Genomic DNA, 19597 nt, shown 5'->3' with positions numbered 1-19597 from the left:
CTGCTTAAACGTAGCTCAGACTCAGTAAGCACTGTCTGGCCATAGAGGTAAGCAAACACAAGAGATTTTGATTGGCCCACATTCTTCCAGATGCAGTGTTTAATAGACATAATCTTAAGCTTCTGAACCACCGGTGGTTCCAAAACGCACTTCATGTTTTTTATAACTTTCATATTTAATAAGCTTCATTCGAAAGGTGGGTGTCATATGAGAGCTGTAACTGTCTTCTTTCCAGTCCAGTAGACGGGTAGTGTAATTTAAAAACTTTATAATAAAAGAAACTGAACTCAATTTTTTTTTTTCTGCTGAAAGTTGACCCATTTTTCAACAAATCTGAGCTATAAACCAGATCTTAGACGGTGTCTCTTTAGTGATGTGCTCTGTAAAAATTACTTTCGACAAGGCTGGACAAGATTAGAAATGAGCAGATCAGAGGGACAGTGAAGGTGGAGCAGTTTGGAGATAAAGCCAGAGAGGCCAGGTTGAGATGGTTTGGACATGTGTTGAGGAGGAATAGTGGATATATTGGGCAAAGAATGTTGGAGATGGAGCTGCCAGATAGAAGAAGAGGTAGACCTCAGAGAAGGTTTATGGATGTAGTGAAGGGGGACATGGAGATGGTTGGTGTAAAAGTAGAGGAGGCAGTGGATAGGGCAAGATGGAGGCAGATGATCCGCTGTGGCCACCCCTAAAGGGAGCAGCTGAAAGAAGAAGAAGAAGAAGTTAAAAAAAATACAAACACCATCTAAGATTTTTGGCTTTCAGCGGTAAATTGTAAGCATATAGCATTATGTTTATGATAATAAAACACATTTTCTGTTCATTTGAGGGGAGCTTTTACAAAAAAAAATATAAACTTTACATTTATTTCATGCAGTTACTGAAAAATTTTCCTTTATGATTTGGGCCTGTAAATTCAGATGGAAAAACCGAAACATACCATACCTACTGAAAACATTTCAGCCGAAAATGGCCGAAAGCAATTTGTTTTCATTTGGAAGAGGAAAAAAGGCCAGAAATCTTGGCCAAAAAAGGAAAAGATTAAATATTTCTACAATGACACTTAACAGATAATTTAAATGACTAAAATTAAAATGCTGTTTTAGACTCTTTTAGGCAGTTTAAGCAGCAGATAAACACAAGCACAGTTGACTGTAGCTGTGTACATGCTTTTGGTTGAGAAGAACTACTTGGATAATGGAAATTACATAAAGTTCTGGTATTGACAAGTATTGTTGCCAACAAATGCCTTTGTTAGATCCTCCTGAGGTTTCTGGCTGTTTCTTCTCTAAATTTTTATTTTATGTTTATTTTCCAGCAGGGGGCGCTCCAAAGCTACATGCTTCACGTATTAAGACACAAGGTGTTTTTCATAGTTAGGGTGAAGGAGCTCTGGAATTCAATTTTAGAAGTGTTTGGGAAATTAAAAATTTTATTTTAGTACTTTTAATATTTAATATGAATTTCAGTGACATGGAGATTGGTCCATGTACCTTCTGTTCACTTGATTTTTTTATTTTCAAAACCAGTTTTGAAAAACGGCAAATGGGTCAGTTTCTAATTCTGGTATAGTCAGTGGAAATATCAAGAAATAGTTTTGTTTAACAATTTCATGACTAATCATAAAATTAGACTTGGGTTCAATCCCCCGCCTAGGTAACCTCCCTACACTATACCAATAAGGGTCCTTGGGCAAGACTCCTAACACAACCTTCGCCTACCTGTGTAAAATAATCAAATTGTAAGTCGCTCTGGATAAGAGCGTCAGCCAAATGTCGTAAATGTAAGTGTAAATATTCTAATGATCAATATTTAGAATTTCCTGTCTTAAGCGGAAATAAACGCATGTATGGAAGCTCATAGAAATCAGGCCTGTCATTCGTGTATTGGTTGGCCATGTTACTTTTTGTATAAGTGTTTGTAAATTTGACGTGCACAAACTATATTTGAAAGAAATGATATAAGGAAGAAACTGAACTCCCACCGCTTGACAGGGGCTTCGTGCTCCCCAGATTAACTGCAGATGCACTCAAGTTCAAGTAGAATTCTTTCGTTATTCTGCCAAACTCCCACTATGCATGCACACGTATCATACAGGCATAAGGACATTAGACTGCATGCTGTCTTTTAGTCATAATGACTAGTACTGTAGCCTCTTGGTGGACGAGTAGGCTCAGGAGAGCCTGTCATTCTGCCACGAGAAGTTAACCCAACTAACTAAACATACGCTCAGGCGTGTGTTTCAGACCATCATAAAAAATGCTCCCAGAAGCGAACAGAACACGTCCTGAGCACAGGGACCCACAGCGTAGCTCTAACGCGCCTATAAAGCTCCTTTGCCCCCAAAACTGGAGCAGCGCCACCACATGATTATAAGAACACTATGAACTTAGGACAGAGCACATGGCAGGAGTCGTGTTCACATAAAAACGTTATATAGCCTTTCATAATGCCAGATTTGGACCATGGGTGCACTCTGCGCGTTTATTTTTGCTTCAATTTATATCAGTAAGATCAACTCCTCATTCAATTCCTGTTTGTTTGTTTTTTGATTTTATGATGAGCCATTTCTTGTTTCTCGACTGACAAAAATAGAATCAAAAACAAGAACTGGCCCATATTCTCGTTTTTCAATACTGGATTTTAAGATTAAGATTAAGTGACCCTTATTAGTCCGACAACGGGGAAATTTCACCTCTGCATTTAACCCATCCGTGAAGTGAAACACCACATACACTCTAGTGAGCACACACACACTAGGGGGCAGTGAGCACACTTACCCGGAGCGGTGGGCAGCCCAATCCGCAGCGCCCGGGGAGCAGTTGGGGGTTAGGTGTCTTGCTCAAGGACACCTCAGTCATGTGCTGTCGGCTCTGGGGATCGAACCGGCGACCTTCCGGCTACCCCCAAGGTGAACATCACTGATTCTTCAGAACGTCTACACAGATCGCCTGGTGCGGTGTGCACACGGTCATCACTTGAAATGAAAGTCAAACGTACACGGACCGACTCTAGAACTCTAGAAGCCAAAGCTCAGCTAGCTGTTTGAATTTTCCGGTTCCACTTTAAATGGTGCAGCAGTTACAATCTCACGTCGCAGGCGCCATTTAAGGTGGAGCAGGAAAATTTGAACAAGAAGCTGGCAAACAAAAAAGCTGGCAAACGAATAGCCTCGTAAAAAGTAGAACATTGAGAGACATTTTACAAGAAACTCTTCTACTTGTATGGAGAGGTTTTCTGCTGGTGATGCAAGAAAGTGGCTACAGCTGAGCTAAAGCTTAAAGCAGAGCAGAGTCTGCGTTTTTGTTTGTATTATATTTTTAGCCTACACTAGGACATCAGCCCGTACTGAGACGCATGTACAGCCGAGATGATCAATTGGACTCAAAATGTGGCTCCCAAGGTGGTTTGATTTTTGTTAAAAGGACAAAAAGCCTCTTATTAACATTTGGGTTGCCAACCCCACTTTAATTGTAGTGTGTACAGCACAGATTGTCCAGGCACAGCACTTTCTGCCTTTTGCATTCCATCAACTTTACTTTATCAATTCAAATTAAGAAAATAGATTTCTGACATTTGTGAATCGATTCAGAATCGCCCACGTCTGCATTGCTATGCATCTAAGAATCGATTTTTCTCACCCACCTCTACTGTTCAATGATTTAACTATTCTTATAGACTCTATATGAATATTATGAATAGTGAAACCGTTGAACTCTTAAATTTTATCACCCTTTAGTGTTCCTAAACTTTGGCTATACAAATTGTACCACTGTCACTCTGCCTAAAGTGCCTTAAACTGCATTCAACTGACACTGAAAGGCCTGGCTGATTTTGCTTCAACAGGTTGGTCTGGTGTTGGAGCAAAGTCTGCAAAGGTGTTACGTGTGAAAAGACACGTCTTAGGACGTTTTTGAATATTCAGTGCTGATATAAAAATGTAATTTCAGAATACCTGTTTTTTATTAATTTTGATAATATCTTTACACATTATTTCAAAAAAGATCAATATAAATGTAGCATTCTGAATGTTATTTTAGCAGCAGTCTGTTGGTTGTTTTAGTACGTTTAGTGGAATGGAATATAGTATACAAAACCACACTCTCATTAGAGTATGATCACCTGTATCTCGTTTGCTTGGAATGAGCCCTTCAAATCTACACAGGGAGATTCTCTTCCAACAGAGGCCACCATGTTACACCACCACACTTCTACAGTAGCCCAGAACAAACAAAACAGTGGATCTAAAGAGTGTGTTTTGCATTTTTACATTGAAGTGGCAAATTGAATTAGCTGCTGCTGTAGCACTGGTTGAAAGGGGAGAAAGAAGAAGAATCAGTGTTTGGTGCCAGTGCTGGCTAACCAGTGTAAGAAGTTTGAGAACCCAACGTATGACAGACGGAGGATAATGCTTATTATTTAGCATAAGAAAAAGCATCCACCGGCTTCTACTACACGCTTGGAAAGGGAGGGGTGGGGGAGGGGTATTGCAGTCTACAACCTCACCACTAGATGCCACCAACCTACTCACTGCACCTTTAAACAAAACTATAATCTTAGGTAGGCTATGTTACTATAGTTTCAGGCCATTTACTTCATATATATGTGATACAGGCATGCATCTGGGTATTTAAAAATCTCCATCGATGCCACAGCCATCCAAAGCTGGGAGCCCAAGCTGTTTCTGGATGGGTGGAATGGTCCTCTCTCTTTCCATATCACTCAGTGTGATGCTAGCCAATGTGGGTGTCTGTCAGCTGATGTAACAGAAGTGACAGTTAGTGTTTTCCTCCAAGCATGTTGAGCTGTCAAACGTTGTTTTGTTAGCGGTGGTTTGAAGAGATGTGGTTTTGCTTTATGTCTGTTGTATCAAGGACGTACTAACCCTCATCCTCACAGCTTGGTAGCCTTATGTGATGAGGTACGGCCTAGATAGAAGGTGGGAATGAACCTCGACTAAATTGGGGAGAAAAGTAAAAAAACAACAGCAAATCTCATCAACTGTAGAATGCAGTGATGGCATTTCAAAATATCGACCATAGCATGTACATGTGTTAAATACTGTGATTACCTTGTTTCTGAATATTGGCCCACGTCGAGCGAATTCCTGAAATACTATGTTGATTTTTTTAGGTGAAAATAAGTTAACACATCCTCTACAGAGAACACGCCTAATGCCATCCCTGTTTATTTGCTGAATTTAATGTATTGAGAAAAAATATGGAAAAGTTATTATTTAGAAGAAAAGGAGGATGTTTTAACACATTTCCTTAGAACATCGACAAAGCAGAGGTGTTCAAACTTTTGCAAAGAGAAGTCAAATCAGTCATCGTTAAAACTCAGCAGTAGCACAGCTCTTTCCCAGAAATATTCAGTAACTCCAAACGAAGCTTTGGTTTCATTTAGGTAATATTTTATTTGCTCGTTTGCTTTTTCAAAACTATTTTTTGAATAATAAATTTTGTACTTTGAGGTCCATAAAGAATCATCACATTCAAACAGAAAATACTGTAGAAAAGAATAGCACTGGTAGAATTAGAAAATAAACCGACGCAAACGAAAGCTGTTAATGCAGTTCAGCTCATATTCGGCGCTTCCCTCTTCTTGCTTGTTCTGAAACGAAGATGGCGGGACGGAGACAGACGTAGAGACGGACAGACGAACAGAAAGAGACAGGATGTGCATGGGGTCTGGAATGGCTAGAGTGGTCTGCACCTTTTATACCTCAAAACAGATGTATTATCGATCAGTACCTTGGACAGCTCCTGTTCGTTCATAGCATTTCGAGTCTTACAGTGGGATTTCCATGGGAGAAAAGAGGGTTCAGAGGTCAGATGGTGGGCAGTGATTTTTCCTGCAGGCCTGAAACGTTGGGACCGCACATGAAATCCCCTTCACATACAGGTCAGATTATTTCAGGCCTCTTACAAGGTGCTATCATTTGGTATGGCATTTGTATAAAGCCTAAGAGGGAAGGCAACTGAAAAAAGAAAAATGCCAGAGCCGGTGTCGTCATAAAATCTTCTATATCTAGCAACACATAATAACATTTAGTTTTCTTTTTTTCTCTTTTTAAATGTTTTATTATTGAAAAAAAAATGGTTTGAGGAGCAGATATAATTTTGCATCATCTATACAACAGGCTATAAAACACCACTGTCACACAGTCCAGAGAGCACATTTAGATGTGGGTGTACTGTATAAACATATGTAATAAGATACTGTTGCGTGCAAGTGTTCCCCAAGTGATCACTTTCTGAAAAATTTTTCACACTGCCTGGCTTCGCGGCCTCAAGTTTCCCTCCGATGGAGAAAGTAAGGCCTTGAGATTGCTTTTCTGAGATTGCTTTCGGATCCCCAGGCTGGCAGGCTTTCTGTTCTTTTGCACCCTTGATAGATTTAACCAAGCGGCCTCACGAGAGTCTGCACCAGCCGCTGCTTCTATAAAAGGTGCAAATAAAAGAAAGACGTTTGGTTGTTTCCTTAGGCGGAGGCTTGGATGTCGGTCCTTTTTCCATCTTCCTGTCGATCCCCAATGTTTGTGTAACATTAGAGCTTGTGCACTGTCTCCAGCCTTTGCTCCATCATGGAAAAACAACTCCCGGCAGCAAGCACAGGCAAACACCGACGGCTTGTGACATCACCCTTCCCAACCCCTTACGTTCTCTGTTCAACAAGCAACTGCAATCACAACATCTCGTCCGTCCAATGCTAGAGGTGCAGATGGGCTTGTATTGATAATCTGCTTATCAGTTATGGGTAATTGTTGGGTATTTAATCAGCTTTGTTTTCCTCAGACCAGTCTGTTGTTGGCTGGACCATCAGGCTTGTCCAGCTGAATCTGTGCCAGACTGGTCTGCTGCCACCATCGTCCTTCTGTTCCCTCCGTCCATTCTGGAGGAAAATGCTGAAGAACCTTTTCCCCCTGCCCACCCCCTCAGGTGCATTTTGCATCTTGCAGTGAAATGCCATATCTTAGATAAATTTTCTACAATTGTTCAAAGCAGTTTTTTTCATCAGTTGTTTGTTATATACACAGAATGGGTTTTCGTATTATTCTTTCACAAAAAAACACACAAGTCCTTGAAACTTTGCTCCAGCAAGTACCCAGATAATCTGGAGTGATCAAACATAGTACTCCTTGTCCTTGTTTTTCTTGCCCTTGCTGGCGCTCTTGGCTGTGTTGACCGGTTTCTCCTTGACCACCGTACCGTTGGACTGTGCCGAGTTGCTGATGTAGTTGCGGCTCTCATCCACGTGGTAGGAGCCTTCATCGCGGTTGCGATACTTGTACATGGCATAGAGGAGGATGAGTATGCAGAGGGCCGCGGCTGCCACTATGCCCACCACCATGCCTGTTGTGCTGCTGGACTCTCGGACCACCTCCACTGGGTCGGGATAGCCCTTCACCCCAGGACCTGTGGGGCTTGCTGGAAAGGCAGAGAAACAGCAGCAAGTTAACTTAGTAACACCTCATATTTCCATTCACTGACCACTTTTATTAGAAACACACTGTAAAGGTGCACAACTACAAATTTTTTTATGTGCAATTAGTCACCCACACTGTAGTCCATTCGTCTTCGGTCAGTTTCTGACCACAGGCCCACTGTGACGTTGTTTGTGTGGTAAAACAGCAACATTGGCATGGTAACAGCACGGTAGCGTATGGTGAAATTACAGTGGTGTTGTTTTTTTTATATTAGCACAGGGCTGTATGTGAAGAGGTAGCACTTGTGCTATAAAAGGTGAAATAAAAGCTGTGTAAATATTTCTAAAAAGTAGAAATGCCAATAAGTGGAACAATTATCTTTTAACAGAAGCAGCTTGTAAAATGGTGGAATTTTGTGAAATGTACATATAATTTCATTTAAAGTCTTATTAGCATTTAAGGCAGCATTTTTGGGCATCTTAGAGAGGGAGGAAACCCATACCAGCAGGAGCTCATTAAGGCAGAGACAGTTGCAGGCACAGATTTCTATAGGGGTTACAAAACCGTTTATAACGTGATCTTGTGTCAGTGTTATTTGCTGTATTTTTTTCAGTAGATTCCAAGAAAAGATATAGGTTAAAGATAGCAAAGGCAATATGCACAGCATGGGTAACCTTAGCTTCCAAATGCAGAGATGTCTTCTGGCACATGTGACAATACAGTATAGCAATGCCAGGGTCCCCCACCCACAAATACCCAGCCAAGAGCAACTCTGTGGTCAGAAATTGACCATTGACGAAGGTTTTGAGGATGGCTGTTGCAAATTGTGCATCAACAAATATATCCCTAACTTTACATCAGCAAGGTAGATAGGGGATTCATAAAAAAGTGGCCAGGGGTACTTTTGCCTTTTTGTGCTATTAAGATTATAAGAATAATTATAAGAATGAAGAAATCTGTCACTACACTGCTAACTGCTTGTCAGTGGCAAATGTTCTCCTTCAATTGCTGATCCCAAGTCAGCGTCGCTGACAATAGCTCCTTTTGGCCCCAGGAAATTATGCTGTAACTGATTCTGGCTGTGCGCTCAAGAATGCTTTCCCTGCTCGTAATGAAATGACCTGCAATTCTCTTCTCTGCTCACAAAGCAAAAACATAGCATTACTGGGACGATACCTCTTATCAGAAAGAACAGTGCCGACGATTTATACACTTAGCCGACACGCAGGCCATGCCATTATCATGCAAATTACAAACATCCTAGCAGCACTGACTCTGACCCGGCCCTCAGATGAATCCAGTGACCGCCCTTTAACATACTCTAAATGCTTGATAAGGAGGGATTAACGACTCGCAGACAGTGCTTTGGGAGCCATTTGCCGCTTTGAATGGGAAACTGATTACATATCAGTGAGCCTCCATTATGTACGAGAGCCATCCAAATTATAATCCCACTCCCATCAACTCTGATAGCACTCGGCTCCATAACCCTTCATTATTCTGTCTCTCCATCTCTCTCACTCGCTTGCTTTCTCTCTCTCTGCTAATGCTCTCATCTGATAAAACATCTCTCTCCCAGCACTGCTTTTCACTTCTTTTCTCAGCACCTTGAGCTTTTTCACTTTTTATTTTCTCACATATGAATGCCATGAAGCTCATATTGAAGGGAGCATGGTTGTTTATATGGCCATTTTAATAACCATCAGAAAAATGGATCTTTGGAAAACCTAAAGTGGTTCTTCTGTGGTTCAAGGCAAGAACCCTTCCTGGCATTCTTGATTTTATGAATGTGCAACACCAAGGTTGTATGTTTTTTTTTTTGAGAAGAAGAAGCAAAATTTTATATTAATTACAAAATTCAGTTGCCGATATAAAGCAATACATGATTTAGCTGATTGAGTGACCTTTTTATAAATCTCATTTATTAAGGTCACAAGATTTTAATTTGTGAATGAAGCCAAGAGACCAAAAATCTATAACTGGGGGGTTGCAGGCAGATTCCAATTTACATTTATGGCATTTGGCTGACGCTCTTATCCAGAGCAACTTACAATTTGATCATTTTTACACAGGTAGGCCAAGGTGGTGTTAGGAGTCTTGCCCAAGGACTCTTATTGGTATAGTGTAGGGTGTTTTCCCAGGTGGGGATTGAACCCTAGTCTACAGCATAGAAGGCAGAGGTGTTAACCACTACAGTATCCCAGTTTTAGTTAAATTCAGCTTAATGAATCAAGCTTTGCTACCAAGACGTCACAACTAGGCATGATATAAACTACAACACATCTACCACCATGCTAGCTTTTAACTTCTTTAGAAATGGTCGGAATTTCCATATTTTAACAAAACAGTCGCTTGTTCACTACAGTTACCATTAGGTCTGGACACTAACCTGTGTAGTTCACTTTCAAGAGCTGATCAGGTCAACTCTTCAACAAAGTCGTAAGCATCAAAACAAAAAGTTCACTCCTGAAATCTTTTTGGCTTATGGTCTCAGGTTTCTTCTGCTGCTGAGCACAGTCCTCCTCCACCACCTTTCTATCTGCTGTGTGGGATAACACAAACTGACTGGCTCTCCTTCTCTGGGCTATAAAAGTTTGCAGTCAGAAGGTGCCTGTCATTGTCTAATAACCCTGCTGTAGTGGGAGTTGAGGCCTACTGTAAGTCCAGGAATGCCACCATTGGAGAGTTGACGCTCAAGGACGAGAGGAGATGCTGCTGGGAATTGAGTGTGACTGAGCGTTGGAACAGATTAGTTGTGCCTGCCACCGCCCGTGTTATCCCTTTGGACAGGTGTGAAGAAAGCTCACTCCTTCAAGGCGAAAGCCTGTAGGCTGTCACCACACCAGCGGGTGTGAGGGTGAAATCTGAGGCCGGCTTTGGTTATTTGTTGTTTAGGGTCAGAGAGTCAGGACAGAAGATAAGGACAGGAAACGATAGAGGTGAATTCACAGCCAGAGAATTCTCAGAGAGGGAGGATGATCGAGGCCCATGATTTCTGTGCTGTAGGGAAAGGTTGGGGGACATACAGAAACATGCAAAAGACAGAGAACACCCTTCGTTTATTTAATTTCCAGTTAAAACAGCCATTGAGTACACGTTCATTTTTACTGAGATACTTCTGAGGAGATTAGACCCACTTGCATATGGAAAGAGAACGTCAGTGCGATGGAAAAACAGGAGACATTTCTATAGTACTGTACACTGGATGTTGAGACAGATGTTCTTGTCCAACATTTCTTCTGAAATCAGAGGTATCACTAGGTAGTTTGCCCTCCATTTGCTGCAGTAACAGCCTCTACTCTTCTGGGAAGGCTTACAATAGATGCTGGAATGTTTCTGTTGGGCCAGGAAAAAAGCAAGATACTAAAAATATATTACAACAAACAACATACCAATTACCGTTTTTTTTCCTTAGAGCCTGTATCTCGGCCAGTAATCATTTTATCAGTTTCATCGTGTAGAACCAGAGCTTTCTGTGTGCTTTTTAATTACTATTTAAAAGATGCTCAAAGCTTAGTCTCGTTAGCTGCACTGTGTTTTGTTTTAGAACAAGTTCAGCTTGATGAGAGCTTATCCGTGATTTGTTTAATCAGAGTAATGATACGGCGTGACTGATGTGTGACATGCTCCTATTCATGTCTTCTTTTTGAGCAGAATGGAAGTTTGAATAAAAATCTCTTTTGGCTTTGCTACATCACATTCATAACATATCAAATGCAAGAACACACTCAGAAATCTTATTAATGAAAAAGAACGGATGAAATAGCAGAAATAGATTTTCTTTTGCAGTTGGGTTACGAGTGTTATTTATTTATTTTGGAATGCGTTGACAACATATTGCAGAAAATTTCATTTTCTCGGAGAGATGTTGGCCAATTACGTCTGGCTCGCAAATGGTGCACTGTTTAACCCCAAAGGTATGGTGTTTCATCACTCCAAAGAACCTAATTCCATGGTTCTTGGCCATGTTCTCCTTTACCTTCTTACCTAGCATTATGCATTATGCATATGAGTTCAGACTTGTATAGTATGTTGTTCCTCTAGAGCGTTTTCCTCTCCTATGGAGATTAAATGACTGTGCACATGCATTTTAACACCTGTTGCAGCAATGTGTGAGCTTTAAAATATCTACTAATTAGACAACTGTTCGCTTTTGGACATATTGTGCATCTCCTGTCTGTGACGCTCCTGACAGCTCCCATTCCTTCTCATTGTTCCTGTGAGTTAGGTGCATCAGCTCTAATTGCCTGTTTAAGATGTAGTTATCTTTTTTCGGACTATTAATTTATGGCATATATTCCACAGAGCTCTCAGATAGAGTTGTTTTGTTTAATGTGTGTATCTTCAAAACACAAGGCTACATTACTAACTGCTGGCCAGGTTCTGTCACAGGAAAAACAGATGGCAAGCGTTCTCCTTCAATTGCTGATCCCAAGTCAGCATCTTTAACTGGCACAGTAGCTCCTTTTGGCCTCAGGAAATTATGCTGTAACTGATTCTGGCGGTGTAATGAAATGACCCTCAAATCTTTTCACTACACCACAAAGCAAAAACATAGCATTACTGGGGTGATGCTACTTATCAAAGTCATCAGCAGTGTTACTCAAAACTTTGTATCTATGAAGTGGTAACATTACAGGAGACGGAAAAACCTACTTGACTTTTATTGTAAGTCAGTGGAACCAGTCTTTTTATCCAGACAGTCATTCTGGGCCATTTTGTTTGGTCCAGTCATCATGAAATTTGCAAACAATGTAAAGGACTAGTCATTTTCAAATTATGCCAAAAACTGAAAAATGGAAATTTGTGTCCGACAGCAACAAAATGCATCTTTGACTTGATACCATTGAAGAACCACATTTTAACCCCCCCCTCCCCCCAAGCAACCTTTTATTGAATGATTCTTGGTGAAAGAACCCTTAATCTGGTATAGAACCTTTCCACAGTTCCCCTCCACTCACATCAACATGGTTTTCAATTTGGTTCTTTTATGGTATCACTTAACTCTTTTTTTAAGGATATAAAGTCACCTAAAATATTTTAATGCATTCCCTAAAGAACCATTCTGTGTGGAACCTGCATATAGTGTAAAGCTTCTTAAAGATTATGTGTATGAATAAGTCAAGAAGCATTGAAGAACCTTTAAGATCTTTAGAGCATATGATTTTTTCTAGCTGCAAGAAACTTCTTAATGTATTTGTCACAAGCAGAGTTGATTACTGTAGTGCTCTTCTCACTGGGCTTTCTAAGAATACAATACGTCCTCTACAACATCCTCCACAACCCATAGAAAATGTGGCAGCGCGCTTTTTAACAAAAACAAAAAAGAAAAATCATATCACTCCCATTTAGAAAGAACTTTGACTGCCTTTATCTTTCAGAATAGGTTGTACAGTACTTCTACTAGTTTTTAAGGCTCCAAATGGCCTTACACTGCTTAAAGCACTGCTTACATCACAGAGTGTCTGTCTGTTGATGATCCAGCCCATGATCTGCAGACACTCTCCTTCTGCAAATGCCTTCAGTAAAATACAAAAAACATGGAGAAGCCTCGTTCAATTATTAGGCTTCTAAACTGTGGAACTCAATTCCACTTTTTATTGCACAGTCAAGCTCAGTGCTCACTTTTAAGAAGCATCTAAAACTGTGTCGGGGAGCGAGGAGGCTGAGATAAGCAACTTTTATAATGGGCAAATCCAGGGTCACGGTCAAAACGGTCCAGGGTCAGTGAGCCAACACGGATAGATCGGGGACCAGACATGACATAAACCAGAATCAAACAAACAACACCAGTACAACCAACACAGCATATAACACCAACAACACAAACAGAGATTCAAACAGCAAACAAAGACCAGCCAAGACAAGGGGCAAACACAGGGCTTAAATACACATGGAAAACGAAGGACAGGTCAAAAACAGGTGGAGACAATCAGGGGCGGAGTCATGATAGGAGGGGGCTAAACCAAAACAAACGCACATGGGCTAAACCAAAACATGAACACATGGACAGGACTGGGAGGGGCCAGTCGTGACAAAAACCTTATCTTTTTAACTTGGCATTTAATTAGAAAGTCTTTGTGTCTTGGTTTTTATATTTTTAATAATATAATTGATTTTTAATAATTTCATATCATTTTTAAGATTTATCATTTGCCTGTAATAGATTTTGCCATGCCACTGGCATGAAGAGCACTGTAGAAGTGTCTTTGATAATGAAAAAAGTGCACATCTCTTTACTATGCAGCAAAGCTAAAAACCTCTACCAACGGAAGGCCTTTTCTAGAACCATACATCCAAGCCAGGAAACATTTACAAACCTTTATTATTTAAGGCTGTTTGGCCTCAGTTCTCAGGAAAACAGAAAGACAGAGAATCATGAAGGGGGAATAGGTCTTGGCTGTGGTGTTGCTGTTGTCTTGCTTTGATTCCTGTCGTTTGGAGCCGACGCTGAGCTAGCAGCCTCGTCTCTGGCTGCCTTTCGCACCTGCTAGCCACACAGACGTGCTGATTGGTCTCATGCAGGGCATGGCAAAGTGACAACAGGCAGATACAATATTGCCAAGACTGCTGATTTAGTCCCTGTCTGCAGACGCCCTCGCAGTGAGCTGATTGCTTAGGCAGGCCGTTCCAGAGATTCTACAATGGGGGTGGATGGAAGTGACATGCAGGATGAACCATGCTCAGTCGATAATTGTCATTGGCTTTTGTATTTGAATTCATGCTTGTAGAGAAAGCCTGTTGTTGTTACATGTGCATTGCATGTGCACTGATGAAATCCTTCATATTTTGACGTATATTAGAACATGGCTGGCCTTAAATGCTGTATGAGAACAGGTTGAGGTCCTCCGTTTTTCTGTCTTTCGCACACTTGGCTCTTCATTAGCACTCCACGGCTTAGCGACGACACCGGTGGAGACATAGCACTTGAAACAAGTGTTTAAAATAATGGGGGGCTTTTATAAATTCCACTTGAGCGCACCCAAGAGTAAAATTAGATAGCGAGAGAGAAAACGACCCTCCAAATGCTGCTTTTTTCTGTGATGGCACAACAGGGGCGTGGTAAAGGGTAGTGAGCAGTAAACCTGAAAAGAAAAGGAAGTTTGTGGCGGGTAGTATCTGCATATGTGTGTGTGCATATGAGACTGCATGTATGTTTTCTGAGGATCACGATGTTGGACCTCATCTTTTCCTTGTTTTCCAAATGACAGAATATGGGCACCAATGAGAGCAGACTGTCAAAAGCTGTTGCAGCATCTGTGCATTTGCAGCATGTGGCACATCACTGTCATACTTGCTGCATGGGTTTAGCATCACATTGATGTGTTTTTAGTCTATCAGAATCAGAATCAAGCTTTATTGGCCAGGTATGCTACGCATACAAGGAATTTCTTGTTCATGTTAGCACTTTTAAACCTGGTATTAACTTGTAATTTAAGTGCTGTTGACATGTAATTAACACAAATACTGCTAAAGTGCTGTATTTATATTACTGGGTAGTTGTAGTAGTACAGTAGTAGTACAAAAAACTGTTATGAGACCAAAACTAAACTGGGTCTGCACTGTAAGGCTTTCGGTCAAAAAAAACATCGTCCATGATCAGTTTCTTAAGGGTAGGAATATTCACGGCCAAAAGCATGTGGACATCCTAATTACCGAGTTCAGGTGTTTCAGCCAAACTCATTGTTATCAGAAAAAAGGACTCTGGAGCAGTGGACATGTGTTCTCTGGAGTGATAAACCGTGCTTCGCTTTCTGGATGAATGGACGAATCTGGGCTTATAAGAGTGCCTACCAGAATGGATAGTGCCAATACTAAAGTTTAGAGAAGGAAGGAAGCCTTCTTGTCCAACATCAAGTCCAGACCGAACAAATGCTCTTCTGATTGAATGGATGCAAACAGACTCCAATTTTTTGAAGACCTTCCCAGAAGGGTGGGGAATGTTGTAGACTCAAGGTTTGGCCAACTCCACATTAATATGCCCATGGTTTTGGAAAAGATTGTCGCACAAGCTCATATAGATGTGCTGGCCGGGTGTCCACATACTTTAGGCCAGGCATTGCACAATTATATCAGGAATCTACATGAGGGATAGCTAGTGTATGTTCTACAATACTAGGCTAATGAAAGTTAAAAAAAGATCATTATATGGCAATAACAGCAGTAACAGATCACTTGTTTTCCTGCCAGAATCCCGAACAATTCATGAACACCCACATGTATAATCTGGAGCACATTATAATGTGAAACTCAATGAGCCAAATTAAAACCCCCAACTCTGTGGCAGAGTTTAACAAGGCTATCTAGGCATGAAAGTGGCCTAACATTGTCTGCTGACAGATACAAATTGAACTCTCTGAACATGCCTCAGCTGTACAACATGCAATCTGAGGGTAGCTACCAGTTAAATGACTCCTGGTAAATATACCCACATCCACCCACTTCTGGTCTAAACCCCACTTACGTCTGGGTTTTATCCGAATATAACTAGTTTTGTCTATCAAATAGTAGTATGATGGCAAACAGTGCACTCTAACATCTAACACTCTAAGCTGTATAATATACAACCTGAGGGAGGGAGGGGTATTGGGACTGAGGCAGACGGTGGAGGGGATGCGTGACTCTGGTGACAGCCCTGCCACATTTAAGGAAACCAGCAGGAGAACGGGCTCTACGGAAGGTGTCTTTCGGCAGCCACTAATCCTCCCAGGATTTTGAGATGCAACTCGGAGAGGGATTAGAGGCAAGGAGCGCTAGGGCTGCTTTGCTAATTTGCTTTGAAATACCTGACAAGCTTCTGCGGGCTTCGCCTCCGCTCTCGCCCAACACCGGTCCCACTTTCCTCACACCACCAGCCCGTTTTCTCACCGGCTCGTGCCCAGCGCCAGGAGAAGAGCAGGATCAGAAATTCGGGAGTCAGTAGGGAAGTTAATATATGGCTCCCTTTATGGACTGTTTTACTTTGCTGGTCAGCAGCGAAGAGGATCATTTGTTTGGTAATTTCAGGGGGAAGTAGGATCAAGGGAGTTTGGAGGGAAGAGAGATGGAGGATTTAGGGAGACACTTGCAGGTGAAGTGGTCACTGTGTCTACTGCCTGGTCTAAGGCAATGGGGTGATCGTTCCTGCTCGGGCTGTAATGATTGGACAGTGCCTTGGCAGAGCTTTCATTAGCAGGACTGATAGGGGAAACAGAGTAGGTGATGTTGGGAGCTTTGTGTTAGCGAGCCCATTATTTAGCACAGTGCCATGCAGTGCACTATGCAAGGAAATGCAAAAAACTGTTCTGATTCTGTTACATCTCAGATAACAAAGACGACTAGGCTTTTGTCCGTTATGTGGACTGCAGGTCACCACACGCAGTTTAAACATCAGATATCATTTGTCATCTTTTTGCATACAATATTTCAGGCCTAATGTAAGCTTTAGGCCTAGTCTAGCTTTAGGCCTTTGTACTGCAGAAAGTGATGGCATGTACTATACAGCAGAGGCACAACCATAAGGAGCAGCTACCACCGTGGAGTAAAATGTAGCGCAGCTTTCTTATGTAGTTAAAGTGGAACATGCGTTTCATCAGCCTCTCAAACTTCCAGAGCAACATTATTTGCACATTTTCAAGGCAATAAGCCAGATATTTTCAAGGTTCATTAAGAAGACCATGTTTTGGAACCATGGATTTCTTTACACAAATGTTTTTTTTTAATTATTCAGTCACAGAATTATTATTCTACTATTTTAATCACTTTGCCTGTAATACAGCACTGTTTGGAAACATATAATCAACTCACAGCAAATGCTGGGCAGGTTAGTGCAGCCCCCACATGACCATGTTTTTGTCAAAGTAAATAATGACACAAGTTTACATGCAAAACAGTTAATGTGTGTAAAAATCCTTTCTATTCACAGATTCATAAAGGTTTACTACAGATGTCAAATAATTATATATATATATTTCTCCATATCTGCTGTGGTACTTTGTGGTTTTAATCCGTATATTTTCATACAGTGAGGCTGGAAAACTCATCTGGTTCAAACAGCATGAAACTTATTGAATTAATTGTGTTTGCACCTGAATTTTCCAGCAAATATTGCAACTAGCCCCCTGAGCCTGTTACAGTTCACCCTACCCAAGGGGTAAGTCGAGAAAATTTCCACTCCTGCCAGTTTTGGCTTGGTTGTTCTGTAGATGGTCAAAACAACGTTTTGTCATTTGAAGCAGAGGTGTTAGGCCGCTTGAACAAAAATGAACTGGTATTGCTCGGATGTTTTAAAAATACTTCACAAGAAAACAAAATGCCTTAGGTTGTGTTCTGCTCCTACACAGATGGTGGGGTCTGTTTAAGCTATGGTTGTTTAACTGGGTAAAAAAAAGAGTTAACATAAAAATGTAAATGTAACGTAAAGAAAGAGTGAAAGCATAAAGCATAGAGTGAAACAGACGCAGCAAAGCAGGGGATCAATTTGAAAACATTAGCATGAATTTCCCCCATTGTTATCTCTCGTAATTTGCCAGCATGTGTCCAAAGTGAACGCCCCATTAAACCCTCTTAGAAGTAGCTTGGTGCTACCTGCTAAGGAAAATGGAAGATGTAGCACATTACCTTAGCATACTAAAATGCTCCCAGTAAGTTGTAAATATAATACTTGGTAATAACAGGATAATAACACTGATATGAGTTAGTTAGTAATTAATTTAACCACAAGCCATGATGAAGGGAATATGATGAAGCTCATGCAACTGCATTGAAGCATAGCCTTTTTAGATCCTGCTACTGCGTCATCATGTATCATTCTGTAACAAACAACATTATACATGCATATCATGTCTCTATTCCATGCAGATATGGGTACATTAAATTGCTCCCTTTGGCAATCCTAAATGTGTTTTCTGTACAAAGACACAGACAGTCGATGAAGTGTGTTTTCCTTTTTTGGCATTCATTCCTGCCATTATTTATCTACAAATGTCAGAAAACGTCCAGACGCTTTGTGTCTGCATATTATAAGTGGGCTCAGTTAATGTGTAACTCAATGCAGGAGCTCAAACAAGTGAAAGATTTGAAGCCATTGTTTGTCCTGAATGGCTTCGTGGCTCATTTTAGTTTGCGAAATTAACTAGGGGTACAGATTTAACACAGTGGAGTCTCTTGTGACAAAGATTTTACGGAATCTATGGGTAATAGCATTTGTGGTACTGTTTAACACATTAGGGCAGGGCACAACCTAACAGGGTAAACTCTAACATGGACATTTTATATAAGTTAATTAAATTTGGCAGCTAACAGTAACCACTATTAACATGGCTTCTTGTGCCACAGTTTTTTCTGCAACATTGTTTTAAATTTCTTCGTGTAACTGTCAACTTGCATAGAAATGAAGTTGCATGCAATTCACAACATGCAACCAGCATGTACGTTTTACCATGTAAAGCCATATGTTATCTTCTTGAGCTCCCTAAAGCAACATCCTTTGGGGACAGCAATAAGTAATATTTTTCATCATATGTTTTTCTTGATTACTGAGTTGCTTATAGGTCACAGAATTCACACTCATTTCAGTCTCTGTTAGTAATTGTAATGTAGCTTTATTTTGAAGCATATAATCAACTCACAGCCAAAGAGCTAGAGCTAGCCAAACATGGCGGAGGTAGTTTTGACACGAGTAACTAAAACGTCCTAAGAAAAACAATGAGATGTAATATTTCCGCTTCTGCCAGTTATAGATGACTATAACTAACGATGATGTAACGGTAACGATGCTTAAAACAAACTAAAAGGTGCCGCTTGTGGTAGAGATGCGTAGTTTGAATGAAAATATGTATTTGATAATTATTTGACCAAAAAAAAGGAAACATTTTAGGTTGTGCCACACTGTCTCATACATGGTGTTTATGCTATGTAATGCAATGTAATGTAATGTAAAGAAAGATTGAAAGCAGCACAAAGTGGAACAGACGCAGGGAAGCAGGGGACCTATTTGAAAACATTAGCAAGGATTCCCCCCCACTGTTATCCTTCGTACTTTGCCAGCAGGTTTCCAAGATGAATGCTCCATTAAATGCTCAGTAGTGTTGTGAACTGCTCAAACCGATGCTGCCTGAGAGAGAAAATGCATGATTTAGGCCTAGGATGCCTCAGTATATATGAAACACACCCAGTAGGTTACTTGTT

General features: G+C 40.8%; 1 protein-coding gene across 26 annotated transcripts in view; it reads right to left on the bottom strand.

Annotated features, from left to right (window-relative positions):
* Nucleotides 1-5396: 5396 nt before the first annotated feature.
* The window catches only part of LOC108443646 (neurexin-1a-like), a 537123-nt gene continuing 522922 nt past the window's right edge, over nt 5397-19597 (bottom strand). For 15 of the 26 annotated variants that reach the window (XM_037532641.1, XM_037532643.1, XM_037532657.1 and 12 more), the window contains one exon: nt 5397-7430. In XM_037532641.1, the coding sequence (XP_037388538.1) occupies nt 7126-7430 (305 nt within the window). In that variant the 3' untranslated portion in view covers nt 5397-7125. The remainder of the gene's footprint in view (nt 7431-19597) is intronic. The other 11 variants (XM_037532646.1, XM_037532649.1, XM_037532650.1 and 8 more) reach the window with 1 other exon arrangement.

The sequence above is a fragment of the Pygocentrus nattereri genome, chromosome 22, assembly GCF_015220715.1.
Source record: "Pygocentrus nattereri isolate fPygNat1 chromosome 22, fPygNat1.pri, whole genome shotgun sequence".
Classification (NCBI taxonomy): domain Eukaryota; kingdom Metazoa; phylum Chordata; class Actinopteri; order Characiformes; family Serrasalmidae; genus Pygocentrus; species Pygocentrus nattereri.
The sequence above is the reverse complement of the archived record's forward strand: the minus strand, read 5'-3'. Positions and strand labels throughout refer to the sequence as shown.